Raw genomic sequence first — 10072 nt, forward strand, 5'->3', positions numbered from 1 at the left:
TGTTGGGGGGGGGGGGGGGAGGTGGGGGCTTGTCCCTTTTTGCAACAATTAACAATCCAGAAAAAGTTGATACGTAAAGCGAGCAAGGATACTAGCCAGCAAGAAAACTGCCAAGTTGTAGCACTTCCGCAAGTAGGTATGGGTTGAATAAATTACGCAGCGAATAAAACCTTTTGACTGGGCTTCACAAAACTAAAATTTCCTGAATTAAACGAACAATTTAAAGTTTCCCTGACTCCATACAGAATTCCCTGACCTCGAGAAACATTTATCTTTCCCTGACGGTGGCAACCATGACACTGTGCGACGGCTTGTTTCTTTGTCATGGCCTAAACACCACTGAAAAATATTAAGGCGGGCTTTATGAATCCAGCCTCAGCCCTGCCTAGCCGTACCCTGCTAGCAGAGGTTTCGTTCTGGTAAATCTTTTACCAGGTAAGAAGTCGTTCGCGTCTGAAAGAAACCTCTGCTAGCACGGTACCCTAGACTGCAATCAGTCCTACTTTTTCCCTCTGTCCACGCGCGCAAAGCGCCGGTAGAATTATTGGCCCTCGCCGACTCAGAGGCGTATATTTGTACTTGATCAGGGAAGGACCATAATTTTTGGAGGGGGGTGATGAAAGTTTTAGAATTTTTCATTCCTCCCCCTCCAAGAAAACTAAAAATACGTCCCCTGGAAAAAATATTCTTACTTTCACTGGTGCATGGTGTAGAGAACGTTTTCTAGTATAGCAGGAAAAACACCTATGCACAGGTTACATAACACTTCGGACAAGTTGGAAAAACTTGGGTGTCAAGGCCTGCACCAACCTAATGGCTCAGGTCAGCTCTTGCTCAGGTAAACGGATATATACACTTTCACTCCCAGGGGGCGATTCCACTTTGTATTCCACTTCGGTATTTTTTTAATTGACATTTGCAATAACCTAGCAGGTTTTGTATCCAAGTTCCCCTAGGAGTGAAAGATTGCTAACAAAGAACCAGTTCAAAACAACAAATTCTGTTCAATAGCTGTATACCACATTCCATTCATAAGAGGTTTTTGACGCAGTCACGATTTTATCGCGTTTAACTATGGCTATTTAAAATATTGACATTGATGGTGCTAGCACAAGTACCAGAATCAACGTACCCAATGGCATTTTTTGTGTGTGGTTGATATTTGCAATAACAGGTTTTGTACTCCAAACTCTCCTGGACATCAAAAATAGCTACTCAAGACCCACTTCAAAACGACAAATTCTGTATAATAGCTGATAGCACACTTGATTCACAAGAGGGTTCTGACGAAGTCAGGCTTCTAGCGCTTAATAAAACCAAGCTTAAAATATTGAAATGGGCCATATTCACGATGGCATCCTTTTCTGCAACCACCAGAGTGCTTCACTTTCTTTTGCAAATTAGGGATATTGGTTATCTAAACCTCGCTGGAATTAAAAAATGTAAACGAAAAAAAAAAAAAAAAGGATTCTGGTTGTTGTAGTAAAATGATGTCATCATGAAAATCACCTATTAATGGTGTGCACCATTAATAGATGATTTTCATGATGACGTCATTGTGGTACCAGAACCTACATAGAGGAACACTAATTTTAGTAAGCAGTGAATTATTCATAAATTCCACTCAAAGGACTGAAGAATGATCAACATATATGCAATTGCATAGCATCATACTTTCAAGCTTACAAGCAAGGCAGTCGTTCCAGGGGACGTTTATGTAAATCCCAAATTATTCTCACATAAAAACTTTCTTGTTCCTTCATTTCGACTAACTTTATACTTCAAATTCAACCCTGGTTGACAGTTTAGTTAGTACCCTTTCAAATAATCCAGCATACTTTATGGGGGAAAAAGTCACTGCTTACTGTTGTGGCAATATTGGCTTTGATCACGATTACAACAGCAACACTAGTGTTGTCATTAAATTCTAGAGTGCAACATTCCCTTGGGAAAACTAATCACCTTACAATAAACATCACAGTACATTTTGATGCGAGTACAACTGTTAATCCTCCAGTGAGACCCACCCATCATATGCTAGCAACATCACACACACAAATAGCCATTGCAAAAGGCTTTGGCAGTGCAATACACTGAAGGGTGAGCACTCTTAAAGGAACTTGCACACCCAATCAGAATACTCACTCACTGGTCACAATTTTACGCGCTGTGCTTTTTTAGGCGCACAATAGAAGACTTGGACAAAATGTATTGCATTTCTTGAAATCTGAACTGTACCGGAAAACAGGCGATTCGATGTTTTGAACTGGTTAGCAATGTTTTGGAAGATACCTTAATTTATAAACAAAACAGGCAGTAACTTTGTTTGGACATCCGTCTTTTATTAACTAGAAACGACGTTAAAAGAAACAAAATCAACGCAAAAACTTGTCCTACCTTAGAGTTCGATGTGCGATTAATTTCACGACCAGTCTTTTTCATAAAAACGTTCTATTTCAGAAATACGCTTCATATGCAGCTTCTTGTGAAATAGTCATGTGCCTCAAGTAACAAGGCATCACTTTCAAATGAACTGCTGCATACAAGTTTCACAACGATTAAATAAACCAATTTTTTAACGACTTGTTTTTAAAAACAGCAGTTAATTATCCGGAAAGTTGACGAACCTGGAAATGAATCAAAGAAACAGCCATCAGATCAGATCAACATACTAAAGCACAAATAAACCTCGATTAACTGGGTTCATGTTGCTCGTAAAGTACCATTTTTGAAAGACCCCTATTTTTAAACTGGTCAAGAACTACCCTGAACGTGAGCAACATACACTTGGCTTGGAATATACCAGATGAGGGCAAAAACCATAACTCAAAGGATATTGGGGTTTCTTTGGGCAAGGGTATTTCTGATTCACTTGAACAACTGACCAAATATTAGACCATGCTGTTTTCCCAACAGCTGTTTATGGCGTCTAAAAACAGGAGCAAAACATTACCCTGAAATGAACAGCTTACACATTGTAAACAGATTAACTATAAGAGTATCACTACTTTGTCTTGAGTTTGTCATGAATCTGGGAGAGATCATAAGAATCTTACTCTGGCATTGAACAAGACAGTATTTTCAAATGAGCCAAAAACGCAGACTCAACTAAATTTATTTTATTTTCAAAATAACGCATCAGTACAATGCAACTTTAAATTAAGTTATAAATACCAAACTTACCTTAAAAAGCAAGCAGGATGCAAACTTTATTATGCAAAATAAACAACAAACATAGCAATTGATGTAATTCCCATAAACCTCATTTGCATCAAAGGCCAAGAACTTAGATGCAACTAAACACAATTTCCAAATTTTGCAGAGCTAAAGAGAGCTTGCAGAGCCGTTTGGTTGATTGTCTGTGTTAGACAACTGATTTGATGAAATCTTGACTGATGGAAATGAGGTTTGTAATTTGTTACTGCAGGAAGCAACTAATTGAAATGTTACTTGTAATGTATAACAAAACATGATCCTAGGAGACAAAACAAAACTATGCATAATACATGGTTCTCAGTTGCTTTCCCCAAAAGGTAGTTTATACGACCAAAATGAGGAATGGGTGAGGAAATCAATAATTACTTTGGGATATCTATATACTGAGAACCATTATAATCATGCGCAATTTTTTAAACCTACACATGGAGTTCCAACTCCAACCCAGATAACTACAAGAAACCAAGTCTCTACTAGACACGGGACTCGGTACCCCGCTTAGTTCTATCAGCACCGCATGTTGGCCTTAACTCTTTCACTTTGCGAAACATGCGATCATGTGGCTCCAAAGATCGGGTCCATTTTGGCAACCACTCCCAGTCATGTAAGACTTCCGGTAAGTGTCCAGGGGCTTTCCTCTGAAGGATGTTGACGACAACTATGAACAGAAACAGAAGCAGGAAGGGGATGGCAACACCAAGGAGAATCTGCCAACCAGCCAGTGACAAGCCAAAGACAGCTGCAGGTAGAAGGAAGAAACCAAACACCAGGTAGGCTAGAGCAAACCAGCGGTAGTCAGCAGTTTTGTTGCCAAGGGTCTTTGCAAAACTGATTGGTACTCGACGCAGGTAAGGGATAGGATACCACAACAGGATGCCAGATATGTTGAAGAACAGATGACAAAAGGCAATCTGGAGAGCTTTATCCAAGTTAGAGGAACTTGCCAGGGCGGCCAAAATGCCAGTTGCAGTTGTTCCAATGTTTGCACCCATGGTAAGTGGGTAGGCACGTTCTATGGACACCACTCCAACACCAATAAGAGGGGTAAGGGCAGATGTGAAAATGGAACTGGACTGGACCAACATGGTTAAGCCAGCACCAACTAGAATAGCCAGGTAACCAGTGAGGTGCTTGAATGGTCCTGGGAAATCTGCGTTGACGGTTTTCTTGATAATCTTAGCCAGCTGTCCGCGGAGCATGGAGTGAAGGATTTTCACTATGCTTATCAGGCAAATGCACAACAGAACAATGGATAACACCAGAAGTATGATCCCAACCTCTGTGTCACTCAACGTGGTGCCTGCAAAAAGGAACTTGCACGTCGTTGGTGTCTCGGTCGTCACATTCTCCATCGCAAAGCTTGTCACGTTAGTGGTAGTATTGAATACAGTTCCATTGACCTCTTCTACAGTTATCTTTGGCTTGCACACTTTGATCAAGGACTTGCTCTCAGCACTTTCATCTCCAAGAGCTATTTTCTTTATGATGTCTTTATCCAGCTGAATGACAAGCTTGGTAAATGGCTCTGTCAGTTTCTTCAGCAACTTTTGGTTGGTTCCTTTCTTTTGTGTCAGGTCAAGAACATCAATAATCTCGCCAGTCAAATGCCGCAAGTACCCTGTGATGACCTCCAAAGGCAGAAATACAAGCACGGACAACCAGTTGAAGATGTCATGTACCACTGCTCCTGCAAAGGCACGACGGAACTCGTTTCGTTCAGCAGCTTGAGCCAAGGAGACAATGGTGTTGGTGACTGATGTTCCAATGTTAGCACCCATTACAATGGGGATGGCAGGTTCCACATCGAGAACTGAAAAATATAGGATCCATTAACCTCTCTTCTCGTGTCACACTTAAAAGTCCTCATTCAATTTCTTTAAAAGCTTACAATAATGGAGGTTATATTTTTTTTTTTCTTTTCCAGGGGTGTTTCCAAACCAATATTCCCGGAAGAAGAATGAACTTCAAACATCACCATAATAACAAATACAGTGCATTATGGTGGAAAGATTTGCCCATTGCACATGTGATCACTATAAATACAAAAATCCAGAAGAGATGAGAGAATAACGTCTTCAGCATGAGAGTAACCACAAAGGCAATATCAATTTAGTAAGCAGACTGGAAAGTTTAACTGCAGTTTGCAGTCTACGAGTCAAGTAGTGACCCGAGGAATGACGCAAAGATATGGCCCTGGTTAATAAAGTGAGTGATATTATACAATAAATCCAATATTCGCTAATATCAACTGGAGAGGGTTGACGCTGTTTTTTGGAAGCAACAAATAAGCTCAAATAATATATTATTGTGCACGTAAATTCTGTTTTAATTTACAGAACATAAATCATAATTCAGATCACAACGTGTACAAATATTTCAGCCAAATGTTTGGAAATAACTGTAAAAAGGTTAACTTTAATTAATGAAAGGCTAATCGTCTCTACTGAACTCTGTAAGCCGGAGTTTTACTTCCAGTGGGTAGATTCACAAACCGCTAAATATTTAAGTAAAAAGTATCACTCACTCTGAGCAGCAACCATTGACACGACAATTGAAGTGGTAGTTGATGAACTCTGGACAAGCACGGTAGCCAGGATGCCGATCATAAGGCCAGCAACGGGGTTACTCAGAATTTTATTCGAGGCAAAGGCTTCACCAGCGGCTTTTCCGCCAAGCAATCGGAAGGCGCTGCTGAGAAAATCCAGCGAACAGATAAACATGTACAGGAGGCCAAGGAGAAGGACGACCTTGCCGAACGACATGGCGACACGAAGAAACTTTCCCCATCCGTCGAGTTCTGTTGGCGCGCAAACGAAGATTCGTTACAAACGCGGGAAAACACTAAAACCGTTAAATACAACGTAAAGCGACGTGAAACAAGGATAAAATGCGATGAGAGCTTACCAGACCACTTTGGCCCAAGGTTTTGTAGTTCTGGCAGAGCCCATGGATCAAACTCTTCGCTTTCTTCGTCTTTGTCGAGTGGTCGACTTCCCGCCTCTACGTTATCAACCGCCAAAAACGTGCTTTTGTAGTCCTGTGGGAAAAAAAAAAACATGAATGAGAATTTTTTAAACAAAAATACATAAACCTTGATAAACTTTCAAAACGTTTGGGCCAAGAAAGGTGCTTCGGTGAAACTTGAGACCTACCGGAGGGTTAGATTGAGAGGGACTTTTCATTTCGACTTCCATCAGTTTGGACGAACTAGCTAGCAGGTCGGCCATTACTTCGACTGACCGTACTACAAGTATTCAATGCATTTTGTACAATGAATTACGTCGTAGCCTCATTATGAGCCGCGAATTATGATTGGTCGAAAAATCGTACGACCGGCGTCGGAGCGCGTGCTGAGCAGGTGGAACCACTGGACTTTGATCTTGCTAAACGGAACACGGTTAAACGGCTGTTCAATTCAGGAACTTGTAATACACGTGGAGCCAAGTTTTACAAGAAAGAACCAGTGGAACAAAAGATGAAAGGGAAAAAAAAAACAGCCTGTGCCGGGAACTTTTAATGCCTGATTGGGCCCTCAACATCAGTTTGAATTTGCACTGCCTTATTCCACACGCCTCACTTTTCGATTATCAAAGTGAAAAGGCCAAAATATACTGCCATCGGGAGCCGATCAGTAGATCGAGATAGAATATTCTCCGGCTCGGCAAGATCATCCGCGGCCGGGAATCATTCAGGACGTTGGCGAGGCTCGTTCGCCATTATTGATCATCGCGATGAGAGTTTGTATTTGAAAACGTAGGCAACTAGTTTTATTTTCTCGTTTCTCAACGATACAAATATTCCATTTCTCGTCAACTGATCTGACTGACCGGAGTATCCTTCGTCAATCCCAAGTCTCCCCTTGTAGCTGAGTGCAGTTCCTAATATTTCCCTGGCTATCGATCGCCAGTCGCGTTCACGCTTGGCGCTTGAAAACGCCAGAAAGTCGAGCCTTATATCTTCCTACGTCCATACAATTTAGTTTCGGATTGTGTGTCTTTTTTCCTTATATTATTCAACAACAGCACTTGACTGATCACATCATGAAGCACTTTCCGCTCACGCGTTTTCAGTTTTGCTTCGTTCGGCAGTTTCGCGTTGGTCCGTGCCAGCCTAACCGTAGTTTCTGACCATAGTGGTATATGTATGGAAGTTGAACAAAAAAAAAATGAATTTATCTTCACTTTGTGGTTTCCCGAATTTATCTGATTTCAGGGCATTTACATCCGGACGTATTATTACGTAAGAATTCTCCGCCGGGCGACTCCGGCAGTCCTGCGAGAATCCCATAAGAAACCCCCTACGAACCCCTCTGCTACGAACCAGTACGGTGGGACCAACATAATCGATTTCACTTAATCATCTGTCAATCACTTGTAAATGCTCGAAATTAAAAAAAAAAAAAAAAAAAAAGGCAAACTACAGTCGTGTTGTGCGGCACGTTTCCTTAACTCTTTCGTAATCACATCACTTGGTCGCTTTTTTTTTGATACGCTCAGAGCTACAGCTTTTAAAACATCGTCAGTCTAATATAAAACCTAAATATTTAGACAACATGTGTATTCGTTCGTCTTTTTAACCTTCCTTCATCACGTTTTCATACCCGTCCAACTGATCACAACTGACAACTGATTCCCGTCTCGGTTGTATTCGTAACTCGCAATAGTCAAGGTCAGCTATCTGTATGTCGTTTATCCTTAATCGTTTTATTTGCCAGTAATAATATTTTCCCCTTGTTTCCCAATCAGTTTAAGTTCATTGTGAGGTACTAAGACCGGAGTTCCGGGGCCGGAGTCGAAAGAGTCGGTAGAGCGGCTTAGACAAGTCCCGAACCTGCGAGCAGAGCTTCCTTTTGTCTTTTTCTTTACTGAAGTACAGTTTGTTTGCACTGGAAACTGATACGTTTGAGACATTTCGATAAAGAAAACTCTCTTGGCTTTGACGTGGTTTCGAAATGTTTATGCTAAAAAAAGAAGTCAGTTTGCAAAGGTGTCGAAGAATTAGACCAGCTGTTCTTCGGGCCATTTGTGAGTGATTACGTAACTTAACTACAGTAGATCTAACTAGACAACCAGTATGGGTCCCAAATTCTCTTGTCGTTAAACTTGTTCAGTCCTGACCAACGCACGTGTCTGTTCCTTGGACTTGTTTAGAATTACTCCACGTTAGCCGACTTGAATGTGCATAGTTGCAAATAGGATATGACGTTTCAAAAGAGGCCTTTAATTCGAAAGCTACGGGTTGATATCAGATCGTGTTCATTATTATCGTAGAGGACATCCGTAATATTGGTCACGAGGGTTAAAACAACTAGGAAATTGTTTGCTAGAAACGTTGTTAAATGCTAAGAATGTTGCTTTAAAAAAAAATGTTTCAAAACGCAAATTATGCAAATATCGAAACACAGATTATGGTGACGCTACCCTAAATTATGAAGGTGCGCGTGAGTTTTACTCCAAGATTTTGCTCAATATATATATTTTTTAATTTTGTTGGACTCATAAATATAATTTTTTTGATCACGTGTAAAAGATTAGAGAGTTCAGATCAGATTTTCAAAAGATCTTCACTCGGAACTATTATAAATGCATTAAAGTTAATTCCGCTGTGATCACGTTTGATTTGCATCTAGACAAAAGGCATCTTTGATCATCTTTGACACTGAGTGCTGTGAATCATATCAAATAGTCTCCACTCTTCCTTTCCTCCGCCTAGCCCTCCACTTTGTTCACTTGTTTGCTCACGAGTTATTATTAATAGCCTGCGAACGCAGACGTATTTCCGACCGGAAATCAAGAAATCCGGCGTCTGCTCACTGTTTCGCAGGCTAACGGGTTTTGCATGAGGGAGAGTATTTCATCAGTTAGTCATGTACAAATAACCGTGACGTGTGGGTCGTACCTCTTGTATAAACTTGTTTTATTCTCTGATTAATTACTATTTCCCTTTATTTCCAAGCCATTCCTATAGCAACGACCGTTACAAGTAAAGTTGGTTGTTACGCTATGACTACTTCAACGTAATCTCAACTGAACCTATATACGACATGTGAGACTCAGCGAGTTACATCTTGTGTAAATCCGGTTTTATTTTTCAGTAATCCCGGGTTGTTGTTGTTTTTCTTTTTTTAGTTTCTGACCATAAAACAACTTAAAAGGTACAAGGCTGATATAACAGCTTTGCAGGTTAACAAGTTTTGGCCGAAACTCTTGTTGAAACAAAGGGCTACCAGTTCGATCGTATTTTATTTGGGCCTACTTGTGACCCTCATGCAGTGAGGATCTCAAGAGGCCCTTCTAAAGCTCACATATCTAATGCAATGGAATTTTCTAATCATGCTTACAATACTGAGTTAATTGTGATGATGTGATACTGTGGTGGAGTTGAAAAAGCTAGTACATTGAGTACTTTTGAGCCTACTAAAAGACGGCATACACATACCAGTATAAAAATGCTCCGGACTTGAATTTCTCAATCCTGGAGACGATGAATTATTTGTACTGGAAACTTCTCAAATTAAAAAAAAATTGTTAAAAAGCTCATCTTTCAGTATCGAAATGTTGATAATAATAATAATAATAATACAAAAAAAAAAAAAATGAAAACTCGACACCTTTTACAAAAAAATATAATCACCCCGATTGAACCAGCAGAACTGGGTTATTTGAATCACGCCCTATTCAGTGACATGAATTCATGATTTTTATTAGTAATTTATTGAACTTGCATGACGGTTAAAAAATAGCCAGGACATTGCTAGCTTGCTTCGAAAAGTTATTAAAAGACAAATAATGTAAATATCCTAACAACGTTGTGCAAAAAACGTAAAACACTTATGTATAATCCGTCACGCAGTCAA

General features: G+C 40.2%; 1 protein-coding gene across 1 annotated transcript; it reads right to left on the reverse strand.

Moving 5' to 3' along the window:
* Window positions 1-3104: 3104 nt before the first annotated feature.
* LOC146460320 (sodium-dependent phosphate transport protein 2B-like) lies at window positions 3105-6526 on the reverse strand. The gene is made up of 4 exons (XM_085088260.1): window positions 6369-6526; window positions 6121-6253; window positions 5741-6013; window positions 3105-5026 (listed from the first exon to the last, which is right to left on the reverse strand). The coding sequence occupies exons 1-4, from the start codon at window positions 6441-6443 to the stop codon at window positions 3690-3692; spliced, it is 1818 nt and encodes a 605-aa protein (XP_084944386.1). The 5' UTR covers window positions 6444-6526; the 3' UTR covers window positions 3105-3689.
* Between the last annotated feature and the right edge of the window lie 3546 nt (window positions 6527-10072).

Source organism: Pavona decussata, unplaced genomic scaffold (assembly GCF_977016875.1).
Source record: "Pavona decussata unplaced genomic scaffold, jaPavDecu1.1 SCAFFOLD_214, whole genome shotgun sequence".
Taxonomy (NCBI): domain Eukaryota; kingdom Metazoa; phylum Cnidaria; class Anthozoa; order Scleractinia; family Agariciidae; genus Pavona; species Pavona decussata.